The sequence below is a fragment of the Rhamphochromis longiceps genome, linkage group LG2 (assembly GCF_057381845.1).
Source record: "Rhamphochromis longiceps isolate RC_006_pf linkage group LG2, R_longiceps_female_GT1.1, whole genome shotgun sequence".
Lineage (NCBI taxonomy): Eukaryota > Metazoa > Chordata > Actinopteri > Cichliformes > Cichlidae > Rhamphochromis > Rhamphochromis longiceps.
In genome coordinates this window covers 35,755,086-35,775,157 of record NC_140558.1, presented here as the reverse complement: position 1 = coordinate 35,775,157, position 20,072 = coordinate 35,755,086, and the positions used below count along the sequence as shown (strand labels likewise).

General features: G+C 40.9%; 1 protein-coding gene across 1 annotated transcript in view; it reads right to left on the bottom strand.

Moving 5' to 3' along the window:
• Positions 1-354: 354 nt before the first annotated feature.
• Positions 355-20,072, bottom strand: part of LOC146677778 (neuronal acetylcholine receptor subunit alpha-7-like) — a 37,485-nt gene continuing 17,767 nt past the window's right edge. Inside the window, exons 3-9 of the mRNA XM_085426209.1 lie at positions 18,496-18,540; positions 17,714-17,823; positions 9,268-9,515; positions 8,306-8,500; positions 7,636-7,722; positions 1,373-1,482; positions 355-1,271 (exon numbers count right to left, since the gene is read on the bottom strand). Of these exons, the coding sequence (XP_085282335.1) occupies positions 678-1,271; positions 1,373-1,482; positions 7,636-7,722; positions 8,306-8,500; positions 9,268-9,515; positions 17,714-17,823; positions 18,496-18,540 (1,389 nt within the window). The 3' untranslated portion in view covers positions 355-677. The remainder of the gene's footprint in view (positions 1,272-1,372; positions 1,483-7,635; positions 7,723-8,305; positions 8,501-9,267; positions 9,516-17,713; positions 17,824-18,495; positions 18,541-20,072) is intronic.

The following is a 20,072-nucleotide window of genomic DNA, read 5'->3' as shown; positions in this document are numbered from 1 at the left end:
GCAATAAAGTTTTGTTCAGTGCTCTGTTGATCTACGCGGACAAGAAAACATTAAGATTCACAGTGAAACATCTCATTTCAGTAACTACACTAAACATTTTTACAAGGATTTACATTATCAGAAGTAATGTGTGACTTCCTTATTAGCTTAAAAGGTAAACAACGGGTGTATGAACTCAGACTGAGGTGGTGCAAGTGGACAGGAGAATAATATTTAACAAAGAGGACTGTGGTGGAGTTTGTATCATTGGAGAGGTGATTTTAATGGACAGAAATGATGTTTACACTAGTTTCAGGGTAAAGACAGTTGTCTTCCACTTACTTAATGTAAAAAAAAACCGTATGCAATGCTGTCCTCTGCTTTCTCACTGCTTTTCTGTGTTCTGAGTATTTTTGTTTGTTTATTTGGTTATATTTTTTTCCTTTTAAAGAAAATCTATCAATCTATTTCTTATATCAAGACAGAAAGAATAAAAAGAATTTTTCCTGACCTTTATGATGTAGCATGATGCAGGTGCTTTTGCATTTATTTGCACCACATTTTGAAGCTCGCCTCCTATTCAGTAGATTTGGTTGGTTTGGGACCACGTACATTTATGCCCTCTCCACTGTCCTCACTCTTACACTCTCTCTCTCCCTGTTACACCTTCTTCATTCCTTCTCTCCTGTTGTAACCAGTTATGTGAAGTCTTTAGAAACAGCCTCTATGAAGTTGGGTGCAGACAACAGGATTGTGAAGGTACAAATGATTGAGAAGAGAGAAAACGCCACTAGACACAGCCGGTCCACTACTGCGGCTGCAAACTTCCACTCACTGCAGATCGCCTCAGCCTCATCCTGGTCCCGGAACCTCTGAGCTATGTACGACACCTCCTCCAAAATACGCTGGATCTCTGGTGGGGGGAGGCCCACTCCCATCCCCAGGCCTACAACACCACTGCTGACATGTGGCTCTGCCTCATCACTGGGGGAGCTGTGGGCACGTCCCCCAAGCGTTACCCCAGAGTCACTAGAAGGTGGACAGTGTGGGCTTTCTATAGGATGGTAACTGCCAAAGTAGAGACTCATGGAACCATTGGAGGTGCCTGAGGGTGGGCAGGACGTCTGTGACATCGGCACAGTAAGGCTTGGTACTGTTCCCATCTCTATGGAGCTGGTGCTGGAGTGGTGGTGGGAGGTGTGACGATATTTGTAACCCGGCCGCTTGCGCTCATCGCCAGGTTGTTTCATACGGAGAAACCAGGCACACCAATTTAACAGAACCACACGGATCTGAAAGAAGAAAGGGGAAAATCAACACATAGGCACCGTTAACATATTCATTCAAACACAAACATGATGATTATCTTTTAATATAAGCTTCAGTCACTCACCCACTTAGGCATCTTCCCGCCGTGAGGGTCATGGTGGTGAAATTGTAAGACTATAACTGTAACCACCACAGACATTCCCACAATCATCATGGTGCTGGCAAAGTACTGAGCTGTTTAGTACACACAAACACACACACACACAAAAGAAAATCAACAAGGCTTAATTGTTTTTTCCCCAGAGTTATGTATGAGATCAATCATTTTATTACTTGTGGCATGTTTTTTTCCCACTTACTCCTCATTTTATTATTAGATGCTCATAATTACTAGCATTTAGAAACAGACAAGACTGAATAAACTAGGCTGATTTCACACTCTATCATGAAAGGAAAGCAATTCTCCTCAATCTACAACACACTATTGTGCTAAAGGGAAGAGATGCACATTTGAACTGAAGCTGGGTGAATAAAAGCAGTGCAAAACAGTGCAACAAAACAGAGAACAAAGGTAAATAAACCCAAAAACAGAGGCGAGAGAGAGAGACTCTTATCAGGAAGCAGTAGAGGAGGGGGTAGGATAAGTGTGTAGGTGGAGTTTCATTATTATTTGTTAGGATTTTTTTTTTTTAAAGATAAAAGAGAAGAGGTTAGGGCCTTAAAGAAAAGAAAAGAAAAGAAAGGAAAAGAAAAGAAAAGAAAAGAAAAAAAAAAAGAAAAGAAAAGGACAGAAAAGAAGGTTATAGTAGAAGTGGAGCACGAAATTAGGCTGCTATTAGAAAGTGTATATCTATACGGAGGTAGAATCAATAGAAAAACACAAGATGTACAATAATTCCAGAAATACGGTAAGTGGACCCAAACCACATTGTTTTTTGAGACAGAACAAACTAAATTGCGAATTAATCAAAACACAATTAAAATGAACTAAGCCAAACAAGAAATTAGCACACCTATGTTGTGATTAACGGCTGGCGAGTAATAAAAGACTCATGCCCTGACAGCTACAGTAACTCAGATATATATATATATACATATATATATATATATATATATATATATATATATATATAAAAACACCCAGCACGCCCCTGCGGGCGGTTTATCCTTCAAGCTCGGGTCCTCTACCAGAGGCCTGGGAGCTTGAGGGTCCTGCGCAGTATCTTAGCTGTTCCCAGGACTGCGCTCTTCTGGACAGAGATCTCCGATGTTATTCCCGGGATCTGCTGGAGCCACTCGCCTAGCTTGGGAGTCACCGCACCTAGTGCTCCGATTACCACGGGGACCACCGTTACCTTCACCCTCCACATCCTCTCGAGCTCTTCTCTGAGCCCTTGGTATTTCTCCAGCTTCTCGTGTTCCTTCTTCCTGATATTGCTGTCATTCGGAACCGCTACATCGATCACTACGGCCGTCTTCTTCTGTTTGTCTACCACCACTATGTCCGGTTGGTTAGCCACCACCATTTTGTCCGTCTGTATCTGGAAGTCCCACAGGATCTTAGCTCGGTCATTCTCCACCACCCTTGGGGGCATCTCCCATTTTGACCTCGGGACTTCTAGGTTATACTCGGCACAGATGTTCCTGTACACTATGCCGGCCACTTGGTTATGGCGTTCCATGTATGCCTTGCCTGCTAGCATCTTGCACCCTGCTGTTATGTGCTGGATTGTCTCTGGGGCATCTTTACACAGCCTGCACCTGGGGTCTTGCCTGGTGTGATAGACCCCAGCCTCTATGGATCTTGTACTCAGAGCTTGTTCTTGTGCTGCCATGATTAGTGCCTCTGTGCTGTCTTTCAGTCCAGCTTTGTCCAGCCACTGGTAGGATTTCTGGATATCAGCCACCTCCTCTATCTGCCGGTGGTACATACCGTGCAGGGGCCTGTCCTTCCATGATGGTTCCTCGTCTCCCTCCTCTTTCTTGGGTTTCTGCTGCCTGAGGTATTCACTGAGCACTCGGTCAGTTGGGGCCATCTTCCCAATGTATTCTTGGATGTTCCTTGTCTCATCCTGGACTGTGGTGCTGACACTCACCAGTCCCCGGCCCCCTTCCTTCCGCTTAGCGTACAGCCTCAGGGTGCTGGACTTGGGGTGAAACCCTCCATGCATGGTCAGGAGCTTTCTTGTCTTTATGTCAGTGGCTTCTATCTCCTCCTTTGGCCAGCCTATTACCCCAGCAGGGTACCTGATCACGGGCAGGGCGTATGTGTTGATGGCCCGGATCTTGTTCTTACCATTCAGCTGACTCCTCAGGACTTGCCTGACCCTCTGCAGGTACTTGGTGGTTGCAGCCTTTCTAGCGGCCTCTTCATGGTTCCCATTTGCCTGCGGGATCCCCAGGTACTTGTAACTGTCCTCTATGTCTGCAATGTTGCCTTCTGGTAGTTCAATCCCCTCAGTTCTGACTACCTTCCCTCTCTTTGATACCATCCGACTACACTTCTCCAGTCCGAACGACATTCCAATGTCATTGCTGTATAGCCTGGTAGTGTGGATCAGTGAATCGATGTCTCGTTCACTCTTGGCATACAGCTTGATGTCATCCATGTACAGGAGGTGGCTGACAACTGCTCCGTTCCGTAGTCGGTATCCGTAGCCAGTCTTGTTAATGATCTCACTGAGGGGGTTCAGGCCTATGCAGAACAGCAGTGGGGACAGAGCATCTCCTTGGTAGATCCCGCACTTGATGGTAACTTGTGCTATGGGCTTGGAGTTGGCCTCTAGTGTTGTACGCCACATCCCCATTGAGTTCCTGATGAAGGCTCTTAGGGTCCCATTGATCTTGTACAATTCTAGGCATTCCAGTATCCAGCTGTGGGGCATTGAGTCATAGGCCTTCTTGTAATCAATCCAGGCAGTGCACAGGTTGGTCAGTCTGGTCTTGCAGTCTCGGCTGATTGTTCTGTCTACCAGTAGCTGGTGTTTTGCACCTCTGGTATTCTTGCCAATTCCTTTCTGTGTCCCGCTCATGTGTTGACCCATGTGCCTGTTCATCTTAGCCGATATGATGCCTGACAGGAGCTTCCATGTAGTACTGAGGCAGGTTATTGGTCGGTAGTTGGAGGGGACCGGTCCCTTCTTGGGGTCCTTGGGGATCAGGACCGTCCGACCTTCGGTTAGCCATTCCGGGTGTCTCTCGTTAACTAGCAGCTGGTTCATTTGTGCTGCCAGACGCTCGTGGAGTGCAGTCAGCTTCTTCAGCCAGTAGGCGTGAACCATGTCGGGCCCTGGTGCTGTCCAACTCTTCATACTGGAGACCCTTTCTTGGATATCTGCCACTGTGATGGTTACTGGACCCTGTTCAGGGAGGTCGCTGTGGTCTGCCCTCAGATCCACTAGCCACTGAGCATTGCCGTTATGGGTTGCATCCTTCTCCCATATGCTCTTCCAGTATTGCTCCGTTTCCAGCCTTGGTGGTGCTGTTCTCTTATTGTTCCCTTGCCACTGAGAGTACACCTTTGCTGGTTCTGTGGAGAACAGCTGGTTTATTCTCCTGCCTTCTATCTCTCTGGTGTACCTCCTCAAGCGGCTGGCCAAGGCTGTGAGTCTTTGCTTGGCAGTTTCCAAGGCCTCAGGTATGGACAGCTTGCTGTATTTCTTAGGCACCTTATTTGTCGCACCTTTCTGCAACTCTGTTAGTTGGCTAACCTCCCTCCGTGCTACTTTGATCTTGCCCTCTAGCCTCCTTCTCCATGGAGGGTACTGCCCCTTGTGGCTGTTCAACTTGTAGCCAAGCATCTCACTGATCACTGCTGCCGTATTGTAGATCAGCTTGTTAGTGTCGGTAATCGTGGTTGTAGGTATTGCCCGTAGTGCTGCATTAACATCATCTAGCAGACCTTCTGAGGGTACTTCACGTAATCTTGGTAACCGGCTACGGGGGATCCAGGTTTCAAGCTTGGCCATGATCCTATTTTTCAGGTCAGTTCCTCTCGCACTCAACGATCCTTCTCCTATCGCACTTGGGGCTATGTACCCAATCTCGGGTGGGGGTGATGATATCTCCCCCCTGACCTGGCGTCCTGACTCCTCCTTGCCGTAGCATTTGTGTTGTACCTCGTCAATCTCTAGCTGTGAGAGCAGTCCCTTCTTTCGAATGTTGGAACACTGAGCTACTAGTTGTTTCGCTGTCATTGTGGATGTTGGGTATCGAAGAATCCATAGGTCCCTCATCCTATTCATGTAGCCCCTTCCGCCGGGGTTACTTGCGTAGTAGCATTCCAACAACGCCCTGTTTTCGTCCCTTGCCCACCGATGCCTTCTTGTTCCAGTAGCCCACTTTTCGTCAGGGTGCCCTGGTTCCTCAACACCTGACGCGGACCTTGTTGATCCGGGCGACGTCCGAGCCGGCATGCCTTCATATTTATCTGTCTCGCTCATGTCTGCGGTAGGCTTGCTTAGCATAGGGGGTCTAGCCTTAGGACCCTTACTGGATACAGACGCCCCAGGCAGGAATCGAACTTGCGATCCTCTGTTCCAAAGGCGTGTAGTTTAACCACTACGCTATATATATATATATATATATATATATATATATTTATTTATTTATTTATTTACTTATTTATTTATTTATCTAAGCCACCACCATTTTGTCCGTCTGTATCTGGAAGTCCCACAGGATCTTAGCTCGGTCATTCTCCACCACCCTTGGGGGCATCTCCCATTTTGACCTCGGGACTTCCAGGTTATACTCGGCACAGATGTTCCTGTACCCTATGCCGGCCACTTGGTTATGGCGTTCCATGTATGCCTTGCCTGCTAGCATCTTGCACCCTGCTGTTATGTGCTGGATTGTCTCTGGGGCATCTTTACACAGCCTGCACCTGGGGTCTTGCCTGGTGTGATAGACCCCAGCCTCTATGGATCTTGTGCTCAGAGCTTGTTCTTGTGCTGCCATGATTAGTGCCTCTGTGCTGTCTTTCAGTCCAGCTTTGTCCAGCCACTGGTAGGATTTCTGGATATCAGCCACCTCCTCTATCTGCCGGTGGTACATACCGTGCAGGGGCCTGTCCTTCCATGACGATTCCAGATTGACGAGGTACACATATATATATATTTTTTTTATTTATTTATATATATATATATATATATATATTTGGACAGCAGGGCAAGAATTTTGCATAACTGCCATGAAAGTATGGATCCACCCTGTTCTAGGTGGTGGTGATGGTGGTGGCACACTGTGGGCTCTTTAGTACCAAGTGAACATAGAGTCCATTCCTTTTATGAACAAAATGTTCTCATCTTCTGCCTGCTTCCAGCACACAAAGCTGAAATAATCTGAAACTGGTTTCTTTAACATGACAATGTACTCCACAGCCACCAGATCTCAATCCAATAGAGCGCCTTTGAGATGAATCGGAAGTAGTACCAACAAGTTGTAACTAATAAAGTGGCAGGTGAATATAAGTTATCCTGTTATTGCTGCTGTCACTCATTTTTCAGAAGCCATAATAAAGTTTTGACAAAGAGGTATAATCAGTAAGTTGTCACAGGCTGGGTCTCCGACCCAGCACTCTGAGTTTTCTTTGTATTTTTTGATATGTTATTAGTTTTTGTGTTATTTCCTATTTTGCCTTTAGTTTAGGCAGTTATTGGTTATTGTTCCTGGGTTTTCTATGTTTTGGGGTTTGGTATTTATTCATCACGTGTTGGGTCTGTTGAGTTGTGTTGTCATGTTTAGTTTTAGTATTTCCTGTTTTATTCTGACAATGTCATGTGTTCTCTGTTAATTGTATTTAGCTTTTCTCTCCTGGTCCTGTCATTAGGTTTATGGCTGTCAGCTGTTTCCCCATATGTTTCCACTTCCCCTGATTCACCTCATGTCTGTATTTAAGCCTTTTGTTTTCTTCATGCCATTGTCGGGTCGTCTGTTTATTCTGCCCTAGTTCTAGCCTGGTTCTGTTTATTTGACCTCAGTCTTAGTTACGATTTTTTGTCTGTTATGTATTATTAGTCATGGTCTTTGCTTGTTATTTTCCACCACAGTCATAGTTTAGGTTTTGGTCTCAGTACTGTTTAGTATTTTGTTTCTTAGTGTCTTGTCAGTTTACTTTGGTTTCCTGGTTTACTCCTGCAATCATCCAAATAAAGGATCGCTTTCTGTTTAAACCTGCAACACCTCGTCCACATCTGCTTTTGGGTCCTGTTTCAAAAACACACCGGCGCACCCCGCCGTGACATAAGTATCAGGTAAAGCTAAACAAAATCATTGGTATGCTTTATCTTCTAAGGCATACCAATCTCATTTGCTCCCCCTGATTCAACATTCACGCACGCTTAAACATGTTACATGTACTCACACAGACACAGAAATATAACCCACCAATGAGGGGGACAGAGTCTGACGTTGCAGGCATGATCTCAGCTACCAGAAGCATGAAGACAGTTAGCGAAAGCAGCACAGTGATGCCTTGAGACAGAAACCAAGAGAGACACAGTGAGAGAGAACATGAGCATATACATAATGATGCAATCAGGGTCACTGGTGTATGAAATTATTCTTGTAATTACTTATGTATGTAATCAGTTATGTTCTCGTGACTACAACCATTTGTCAGATGGTGCCCTCTCTGACATGTTCAAGGTAGGTTACAGCTTCAAAACTCCCCTACTTTGTAGCTGCTGATTGCTCACAGACAGGTAGCTATTCATCAATGCTCTGCACGGACAGAATGCATTCAGTGATTTTTTTTTAAGTGTCTTTAAATGCATGAATTCATTACAACATTCATTGTGGACAAATATGCTTGTAATGCATGTGAGGGCACCTTGAAGTTTTGATGTACTGTGCAGGGTGTTTGCATTCTTATTAGTTTGAACACTCTCCTTTATTTAAAAACTTAAAGAATGTCTAAACAATACACCCCCTTTGTTGTTTGTTTTATTTTACTCGACCAATATTCTATATCAATTCTTCTTTTTTGTTACTTATTCACATATGCACCAATACATATCTGCAGTAAGCTAACGTGTGTTCAGCATGCCCCTCTCACCCAGAGAAATCTTTTCTCCTGAGTCTGCAGGTAAAAGGAAGACCAGCAGGGCCAAGCCAGAGATCAGCACACAGGGGATGAGCAGATTTAGTCCATAATACAAAGTCCTGCGGCGCATGGTGACTGTAAACGTCACATCAGGGTAGGGCTCCTTACAGCACTCATAGTACAACTCATTACGCTTGGCCGGCACACCTGAAGGACACAAATGCAGATCTGTTTCTGTGGACTAAAGAGCAAACTTCATTTAAATGTTTGTTACCATGTAAACCCAAACACCATGTGACCATGCGACCTGCCAATGGGATTGCAAATTAGCTTAGGCTAACTCTGGTACAATGCATTGAATGCCAGCATTTATGTTAATATTTTATACAGTCCCTTCTCAAATAAAATTGTATTTCAACCTCATTATTTTCACTCTGTATTTAAATGTTTGGCAAAATAAAAAAGTAGAAAGTAGGTAGGCCATGGTTTTCCTGAATTTTAGAATTTTCTCACCTTAAGGTTCAGCTCTAGGGAAGTGATTAGCTCCACTCACATATGGCTTGGCTACACTCATGTCAAAGTGTCAAACTGTTTCTCTTGCATGCCATCTGGTTCTGTCTCACACCCATTTCAAACTAACCTAAACCCCAGAGCCCTGGAACTGGGATTTCCTTCTACTCTGTCCCAGCTTGAAAACCTCGAGAGGTCTTCCAAAACTTCTTCCATTTCCAGTCTATTCATTATAGCTCATTTTTTTGGCCTCATGTCAGTCTATTAACAGGCAGTGTGCATGTATATAATGTATAACATCTGCTTATGTCTGAGTATTTTAGCTTTTTATTTACATAAAAGAGATTCGAAATATTGATTTAAGAAAACCTGATGTAACACCTCACTCTCTGGTGACAGATTGAATTAAGCAGCCTTTCTTATTGCAAAGTTCTGCAATGTTCTGATTAAAGAAGCCCTCTTACCCACAAGATCCCACTCTCCATTTGGTATATAAGTGGATGTGTCCACATCGAGCATCTGGAGGTCCAGAAGCCAGCCGTTGTGTGTCCATGAGCCAAACTTCAAATCGCACTTCTGCACATCGAAGGGAAACCAACGCACGTCGATGTAACAGGTGCTCTTCAAGATGCCAGGGGGAATATACTGGCAGTTACCCGACGCATTCACCAGCACGTTGGTGTGAAACGTGGCATCAAACCTTTCATCCGCACTGGGAAGAAAGCAGAGGACAGTACTTTTAAAGCATTCATTCATTGCCACATGATAAAATTATCTTGTTGGGGAATGCAAGCGCTGATGGAAAAAGTAACAAGAAGGTATTTCTGTCACATCTGTTTATTTGCAGCAAACGTGGTGCCAATGTGCCTTTATTTGTGTGTTTTTATTCTTGTAGCAGTTCCTACTCTTCACAGTCGCCCTGAAGCTTTGCTGTGCTCTCAGAAATAGCAAATTGCACAATGCCTGTCTCTGTTCAAAAGAAGGGTTTACACCTGAGAGAGGGCACCAGTCTACCATGGGGCTGATACCTGATACAGTTAATATTGTTTGCATTTTGTGCCAGCATTTTCAGTCTGAAAACTGAAGCCAAGTGCCAAAAACTGCATTTCTTTTAGTGACTTTTTGAGACTAGGTCATGAGTCAATCTGTATGGACTAGATAATAAAATAACAATCTTTAGCACAGAAACGATCATGCTTAGCAACTGATCTTTATAGCTAATAATTTTACAAGGGTACATAGCTTATGTAAAACTAACCCGTTACAATTTATCAACGCTTTAAGTTGAGGCAAGGCTGCTTTAAGGGACAGGTGCATGCACAGATAGGGGGTGATGTAGCCAAGAGCTACCACCTACGTTTGGTCGGAGCATTTTAATGCAATTATCATGCCCCATTATAGCATGATAGCAGCCAAGATGCTAACACTGAAGCTTCAAAATGGGGAGATGACGTATTTCATGTATAGTCTGCAGTGACTGCAGTGGCAGCAGGGAGTTGTTGAGTGATATATCTACTGAGCCCTCAACCTGCCTGCAACTATACACCTTGATGAAAACTGTTAAACGCTAAATATGTAATTGCAAAACCAAAACAGAGTAGGTGATCCTTTTTGTGTTTTTTGTAACTCACTAACTGTTGCAATGATTAAACGCCAGTTTGAGCAAAATATGAAACACATAAAAATTATTGGATCTGTTTCACTGACAATATTCGCTGTAATGTACCAAAAACAAATAAATAATTTGACGTTACATCTGCAAGTCGAAGAGTGCTAGCACTTAGAGATAGATGCTTACAGTAAAGAAAATGCATGTGCATAACCTTGATTGTACTACAGCTCTGGTACTCCACTTGAACTCTAATTAAATATTAAAGAAAAGCTCCTCTGGTGTTGGTTAGAATGGGAAGTCCTTAATAAAGTGCCAGAGGCAAAACCTGAACTTTTAGAGAATTAACAGTATATGGCAAAAGTCATAAAGCAAACTAAATTCTGAGTGTAGCAGCTGGCTGGAAGAAAGCAATTTAGATCCTTCTTCAATACGGCATTTGGATAGAAGTGAAAAAATGAGTCAGCTTAGACCAGTGAATACAAAAAATTCAGTAAAATATATCAATTAAGGTTGAGCAGGTGACCATGCAGCAGACAGTGTTTGAGTTTGCTCCATGTCTTTCCCTGTTCACTCTTGCTGCTCTATCAAATAAAGGGGAAGAAATCTTCTTTTATGAGCTACCAAAACAACAAAATTAACAAGACAATACAAAAACACACAAAAGTCTGCAACAAAAAGAGTGAGAGAGTGAGAGTTTCTCATATTGCTTCAAATTTCAGCTTCCTGAAAGAAAGGTCTGCAAGAGTGTGAATACAAAACAGAAGTTTTGATCAGAGGACTGAACCTGAAGGAGCAGACAGTGCTGGTAAAAAGTATACAGCAATAGCCCAAAAAATAAGCCCTGCAAAAAACACTGCAGAAAAAAGGAACAGACCACTGATGCTGTGGACAATATGACTGGCAAAGGAGCAAATGCTTTATTGTACTGTAGTTTTTAAATAATAACACATTTTGATTAATAAGTGTATTTATTACATGAAAATACACATGTGCAAACTATTAGACACATTGTGTATTAATTGTTGTGAGCTATATTGTTTTAGTTCACACTCCAAACAGCTTAAAAAGCCACATATAGATCTGTACATAAATGCACAGTATACAGGCACACACAATGCAGTAAAATGCAAACAAAAAATAAAGCAATAGGCACACACACACACACACACACTTCAATCCCCAATGAGAGTGATAACATCAGCGTGTCTGAAATACCCCACAGCAGTATTGAGACTTAACAAAAAAACGTGGCCTGCATTTTAACCAAAGTTTGTAGATGGCTCCTTTTTCTTTGTACCTGCTTCTTCTCAGATTGAGTGATTGACCTTTTCTCTGGAGGGTCAAGTGTTATATTTTATGTCTCTGCTGTGTGCGTCGCTATTAGCTGTGGATCCTGCAGGTACTCAGGAAGGGATGTGTGGGGTTGGCCAAGGTGGAGACACGCAATGAATTATTCAAGCTTTGGCCTTACTTTATCTGGATGTGCAAGCTTTCTTGCAATCAGCGCTTACACACATCACAGTAGACGATGTCCTGAAGTGTGTGTGTGTGAGTAGATGCCAGAAGGTACACACTTGTCTAATCGCAATTTTTCAATTTTTACTTAAGACACTTGCCTACCCCTTCAGCTTGATTATAGTTTTTGTTGCATTTCTTTATCTTATACCTCCACAGTGCTTTCATCAGTGGTCACATGGAATTATTAATTTAAAGCATCATTACATGGCTCTTCCACGATGCACAAGTAACATCAAAGATCTACCAGACCTTACAGTTAAACATTTGTGAGCATATTTGAAGTTTCTGAAACCCTTAATAATGGAGTAACCAACATTTTGCCATGTAAAGATTAGAATTATTAAAACAGCATACAGTTGGACACGTGATATCCCTGGGAGAAGGAGAAGCTGTCACGCTCACATACACACATACAGGCTGGCAAAAGGGCGCTGTGGATATGTCAGAGTGCAGCAAGGGGGAAACGGAGACTGACCGACAGTGACAATGGTGGCAGTGACAGGTCTCTGCACCATGGGACATGACTCACCCGGCTTTATTCTCACTAACTCAACACCTGACTCTCAATAATAAAAAGAAGGAAGTCTTTTGGATGTGAGGCAGAAAAAAGGCCATACAGAGTGAACAAATTCTAAATGCAGCACAAGAAATGTACAAACGGTAAACATGTTTATATAAAATTATGTCAAATATAATCTTATGTATCTTAAATGATTAGTCTGAAGCTTTTTTTAAAAAAGAAATCTGAGAAAGATAAGAATAAAATAGAGATACAGAATGTGTATTTCTCCAGAGGAAACAGCTAACACCTTCCCCAAAGCTTTTCTGAAGCTTTTAGTCAAGCATAGTTGAGAATTACACAAGGTCAGTGCCTCAGACTCAGAATGACTGCATGAAGTACAGACCAATCTGTCCATGTCCATTATGTCATATTCCAGAGATACAGCCCTCTATTAAGCAGCCTCAGGGCATCATGACTTGAGGCTTTCTGTTTGACAGCCTCGAGGCTTCGTGGTTAGCAAATGGACAGAATAGAAGCAGAGTGCAAAGTGACATTAAATAGATTACTTATAAACTTAATTCAGCTTCAAATCATAAAATACAGAAGCAAACAGGACGGAAGAAGACTTGTAATGTTACACAGTGGTATCTGATAATTTCTTTGGTTTTGCATATAATATGTTGTCTGTAATGTAAGTTTAAACATGTTGTCATCATAAGCATTTTAGGAACTTGCACAGCCTCATAGGCATGAATACATATACTAATAACGCCGCACCTTATTGTTACTTATCCTGTCACCACTTCAGCGATTTGTGAAAAAATAATAGATGACAGAATTGGGTTTTTTTAGGTTTCTTATAAACCTTATTATAAACCATCGTGAATTTTGAAAACATGCTCCTGGGCAGTAAAGACATTGACTCTTTTCTTTCATTCAAAACTTCATTAATTTTAATGGATCAGAGAAACATCATTAAATCCAGCCATCTGTCTATTCATTCAACTCAGCTATCCGTCCAGGAAAAAAAAGTTCACATCCATTTATTTGATTACTTCTCTATTAATTCATATGGCCTGTCACAATGTTGTGTGCTGTATGTTTACGTTTTCTGCCATAACTGCAATTCAGTCTTTGTCCTACCTGAATTTGACGTCTGTTATGTTCATCGTTGCAGCTTTCTGTTTCCTCTAATGAGAGAAAAGTTAACAGCTCAAATATTCGGCCCGTTATAGTTCTATTTACTTTATATCAGAGATGTCAAACATATGCTCAGCAACCAGAACAGCCCTGCCACTGGGTGGCTTTGAAAAATGTCACAATGGTATAACTATAACGACTATTATTTTATCTGCACCATCAAAGGTCTGAATCATTCTCAGTGTTTCAGCATTTATAAAGGCTTCATCCAAAACCTGGCGTACTAAAACGAAACAAGTAAAAGACAAAGCATGAAACAGAAAATAAAGTGTCTTTTTAAAACTTAGTATTTTGTGAATTAACAGAAAAGTTTTGGTTTTTTTCAGAGAAGCCATAGTAGAAGTAAAGTAGAAGTCTCAGTAGAAGAGAAATATCTTAACGGTCTCATCTGTTAATTAAAGTTTGGTTTGTGTTTTCATGAGGCCAGTTGATGAAAAGCAAGTCATTAGACCCACTGTAATTATTGAACTGGAAGATGAAATGTGCTAATTAAAGACTGAAACTATTGCAAAGATGGAGGATAAAAAACTATTTTCCCCAGGCAGGAATGCACAGATATCTTCTGGATGATAAATCCATGGCTCACTGTATAGATTACCCATGCGTAAAATATAATTGTGAAGCAGTGTGAACAAAACAGGCTGACAATAACAAAAGCAATATCGGAGAAATATGAGATTTCACACTGGGAAAGAAATGAGCTGGCTTATCTCATTTTTTGTCTTTCCATTCAGTCCATTCCATATTTAGACAGAATCGGATCTCAGCACCTCTAAACATCATTATGGTAATATTAATACAATTGAAATGAATAAAAAAATTTATGGTAAGCTTTTGTCTAGTAAGTACTTCCTATTTTCATTCTTCAGCTTACAACTTGTAGGGAGGACACCTACACCAAGCATCCAACAGTGGTAACATGGAATTATTCATTTAAAGAAAACACAAAGTGCATCTTTCACAGTGTTGACATAAAAATGAGAGTGATTAAGTGCAATACATTTTGTTCTTAGAGTTATATAAAGTTATAAATCACAGATAAATTAGCCCAAACCGGATGACGAGATCTCTGGGTAAAAATGACAAACTGTTATTTAATATGCCTCATAGCAGTTTTTTTGTTATATATATATTTGCAGATTCATTGTATACATGTATATATCCATCCATTCGCTTCCACTTATCCTTTTCAGGGTCGCGGGGGGCGCTGGAGCCTATCCCAGCTGTCATAGGGCGAGAGGCGGGGCACACCCTGGACAGGTCGCCAGTCTGTCGCAGGGCTAACACACAGGGACAGACAACCATTCACACTCACATTCACACCTAGTGGCAATTTGGATTATTCAATTAACCTAACCCCACAAGCTGCATGTCTTTGGACGGTGGGAGGAAGCCGGAGTACCCGGAGAGAACCCACGCAAACACGGGGAGAACATGCAAACTCCACACAGAAAGACCCCGGCCTGATGGTGGAATTGAACTCAGGACCTTCTTGCTGTGCGGCAACAGTGCTAACCACTGTGCCACCGTGCTGCCTTACATGTATATATGTTATGTATATATATGTTGAATATGTTTGTGATGGCATCAGCCACACATAGGTAAAACTAGTCCATTCATTCACTTTATTAGTTTGGTTTGCAGTTGCTTATTCACTAATATGATTCTTTAATCATTTTACTTAAACCTAACACTGATATTATGAGGCACACGCATAATAGCATTGTATGGTTTTTCTAAAAATATTTTCTGTTATATTAATTATGTTTCTCTTTCTTTGAGTTACCTGGTTTGGAGCGTTGGCTGTCTGCTGTCTGGGCAAAAGGTATGGCTGAGAACAAAATGCCTGCTCAGCAGGACCAAGCACGTGCTATCAGAAACAGGGGTGTTTTAGCTTTACTTAAAGTTATTCTGTGCTTAGTTAGTGTTGGTGTTTGTTTTTGTTTCCCCCCTGTTGTGTGTAAATGGTTTGGTCAAACTTTGTGATTATAGGTCAGTTTGTGAGTTAAGTTGTGTCCACTTTGTTTATATAAGTTTCTGGAAATTACTTTTTGTAGAGTTATATTTAGTTGACCTCTTTTATGAGCCCACTAATTATATTTTTGAATTTTGTCTTTTTGAACTTTTTTTGAGGGTTAAAATAAAGAGAACCCATTTTGAAGACATTTTTCCCGTGTCCTCTATGCCTTGGCTGCTTGGTCCCTCACAGTGTTACTTTAGGTTATGAGTTAAAGTGTTATGGAATAAGTACTATTTAGTATGTAATTATTATATTTACCAAGACTGCATACATCAGCCCAAGTGGCACCCCTAAGAGAAGAGGTCGTGGGAATTTTTGTACAGATGTTTGTTGTGCATTTGTGTAAAAGCTCAGTGTCATGCAGTGTAACTATAGCAACCCTACCAATAATAACTGTAATAGTAGCTATATTATTAATATTTCTGAAAACTGTAAATTTAGATATTTCCTCATGAGGTGCATAAACCCTCATGCTCAACTGTGGACTGGATCTTCATATTTAGCTTCATGTTGCTGTTCATTTTTAGCGAGTTCAACAGATATTTTGATTTCTCATTAGAGTCTGTTTTGGGGGTTTTTTCAGCCATTGCTCTGAAAAAACTGTAAAAGAAATATTCAGGCCATAATATATTAGCAGTAGTGCTGTAATGGACATATGTTACTATGAATATATTTTGTAAAATACAACAGGGAGAATTTACTTTGACAAAGTATGCAAATTTATAGAAAACCCTTAACATGAAACAAAGAGGACAGAACCTTTGTTTTGCACAGACTGATACGTTTCACTATGATTTGATTAGATTTGACAAAAAAAGTCAAACAAAAAAATATGGAGACAAAACACCAAAACAAAGTGTTTGGTAAATAACATTTGTAGCACCTAAGTTTTAGGGGAGTGTGTAGCCAGTTCAGAAACAAGACAAGCGGGCAGAGAGAGGAGGGCGAGGAAACATGCTGACACTTTGACAGAGCAGATGGAGTGATTTATAAAGAGCACTCGATGAAAGATGGGAACGATAAAATATGGAGAGAAAGAGTTGATTGAATGGAATGAATTATAGTAAGACAGTGAGTTATGAAAGAGACGTGGAGGGAGACACAAATGAAATGAAATGAAAAGAGGGATGGTGAGACGGGCCGGCGGTGAAGGGGTAGGGGAGGGTAAAAGGCAGACATGGGGAAAGAGAGGGGTGAGAGTCAAGAGATTAGGTTGGGTAATCCTGGCAGGTCTAAAAGCTAAGCTTTTAAAATTTGGGTTAATACTCCTAGACCTTTGTTTTGTCCTAATGTTCCATGTGATGTGTGTGCTGGAGGTACTAAATTTATCCATCCCTTCATCTTCTCCTTTCCTTTTAGTCTCAAACTGAACATCCATCTCTCACTCAAGCATTGCAATTAGTTGTTTTGGAGGAAAACAACTGGCCTACATCTCTAATTGGACTGAGAAAGCCTTACACAGAAGCATGAAGTGGATAAGCCACCATCATCAGCTTGACCTGAATCAAAAATGCAATGAGCTTGTTGAACATCGTTTATGAAAACAATGATTTTGACCTTAGCTCTTGTGCGGCTCCTAAATTCATTAAAAACTATTATTTTTTAACATTTTAATATTTTTTTAATATAGTGAAAATCAGTTTTAATGACATCAGCTGCTTTTTATCAGCTTTCGTTCATCGTCAGTGACTTGACTGCCACAGAGTTTTTAAAATAACCTGTCTCCTCCTGTTTTGTATTAATGTGTTTGTGCTGCATTTTGATTGAATATTTATCACTTTGGCTCAAACTAATCTGCACGGTTTTGTGGAGATTAAAGGTGGAATTTAATTTAAAAAATGGCGGCATATCTAAAGAATTATATACACGTTTAATTCGCTCCTGTCAAAAATACATAGTGCAAGGAAAGATGGCTCTGAGAGGTGAGTTTATTTGTAGCAAAGGACAGACAGTGTTAAACTGCTCCACAAGAAAAGTAGAAAAACATTTTTTTAAGAAAGATCAAGGTCATAACCTTCTAAAGTAAGGCTGCAATGAGTGGACAAAGTCAGAACTGACCTGTTGTAAAGAAGGATGTCAGGCGTCCAGACCTGGTCTGAAGGAAATCGCAGGTTTTGGACACCGGGATAGTTTTCTGGATTCCAGGTCAGGTAGATGTCTGTCCAGTACTGAGACAGAAACATACATATTTATAGACTCATTCATTCAGTTATAGATTATGTGGCATTTTTATAAAATGGCATAATTTACCCTCATGCACTGCTAAACCTGTAACCTGTCACAATGTAAGAAATTGAATAGCAAAAATGTAAATGGAGCAGACAAGCTACATTAAAAGTCTGTATCTTAAAATAGAAAAAGCATGGGACAGTAAACTAGTGATAATTCTTCCCTTAGCTTTTTGAAAGCTGCTCTATTTCTTTAAATACACCTGGACTTTGGACTTGGGTGTCGACTGTGTCATATAAACAGTATATGCGGGAAAGGCAACAAGACAATGACACAGAGACACTGAATCTGGCTGCTTGAGCCTTTTGTGTTAACAACCTATGTGTTGTGTACCATTAGAAACCTAAACATCAGGTTGCTCCAATGTTTTTTCCATAGACCGAGAATCTGGTGCTTGGGTCCAGGCAGGCTTTCATAGGTGAGCAGGTTAAAAAAGCCAAATTGTTAGGTGTAACTGAAAAACACCTATAATGCTGATAATAGAGTTGCCGAAATGAGTAAGACTATTCCAACTTTTAGAGCATGCACTGTTATTTTCAGAGACAACAATTAAGCAAGTATTACAGCACATTAAGTTGATGGTCATGTGCCCCACTCAGACTTTAACTCACCAGCTGCAGCCAGGCATTCGTTATCAGCACTTGGTTCTTCTCGTCCTAAAAACAGAAGTAGAAGAAAGACAAAAAGAGAGTGAGATTTTCTTTTATATAAGAGCAAAGAACCAAAGCAATTCATATTTAATAAACTGGAAAATGCCTTTGTGATCAGCAAGTCATTGCAGCTGTTTTGCATTTCCAAAGAACCAACCACGCTATGTGAAACCTTCTAGAAGTGATTTTTTGCAATAAAGTGTAGCTCAGTTAAAGAGCTTCATGGTGGCAAAGGACTATTTAAAACTTTTCCAAGCTTTTTTATATAACACTGTCTGTTAAACAGGGGTGATGTAATGTAAAATATCATGCTAGCTCTTGTAAAATACTGCATGTCATGCTGAAATCAAAGAATGACGAACATTATAAAATAATGAACTTCGGAAATGTTTTTAAAGTGTACATATAGCATTTCTGGAAATGATGTTGCTCATATTCTAGCTGCAGGGTGGAAATTAGCATTTCTGCAAGCATCACTATTCCTGCTCCCTGTGCTCCCTTACTTTAAAGAAAAGGGGATATATATTAAATGAAATCCAAGCAGAATTCCTGCATCTTTTTAGCTTTTTGTCCTCTTTTTGAATTTGTCAAATAAAAGGTAAATAACTTTGTCTATAAACAATTTAATGAAACAATCAAAATAAAACGGAATATCCTGAAAAGCTGAATTTGCATATCTATTTGATGTCAGACAAAATTCTTGCAGCACAGTAAACAGGGCCATAATGTATAGAATGGCAATATTTATTTATTTAATTTATGGTCTATCATTATTATTATTGCAGCAAAAATCAAGCTTTGGGGGTTTCTACTGTATGTTACAGTAATAGTGTTGTATACATTTCCTAGTAATATCTTGGTGTTTCTATCAATACGTGTTCATTTGCATTTTCACGTCATATAAAAATCAGACCAAAGCTTCAGTGAACACAATACACCAGTTGCTGTTTGAAGCACCAGCTAAGATGTTGGAGAACAGGAGCAATGCAGGTCTCGGTGGCATGAACTTGTCCAGAAGCCAAGATGAGAAATCACAAAGTTCCTTAAGACCATCGTCAAAACCCTGCTGTCAAGACTGCTCCCTTGGTTGTTGATTACAGATGAAGTCCACGTCACTCAAGTTAAAAAAAAAACTAGAGGATGGTCAGATTCATTATTGAAAAAGCATCAGAGACTGCCAAGAGCTTTAAGCAGCTTCTACTTATACAACAAAAATGCCCTGGAACAGCCTCTCTCAGGAATTACTTTTTAGGAAACTGATAACTTTTGAAGCAGCAGGACAGACATTATGTCCATATGAAGCAGCTCAGCGGACAAAAACTGCACTTCAGTTTGCTGACTTTGTTTGGAAGGCGTATGATGGAATAAATGGGCCTGGGCCATGCTCAAAGACACACTTTCAACAAAATCTGAGTATCTATTAACGAAGGATACCACTGAACTAAGAGCAGAAGATGGTGACACGTGTCAAAGTATCTCAGTAACAACATGGATAGTAGAAATCAGACTGTTAGAGACAGGAGGAATAAACAGGATTA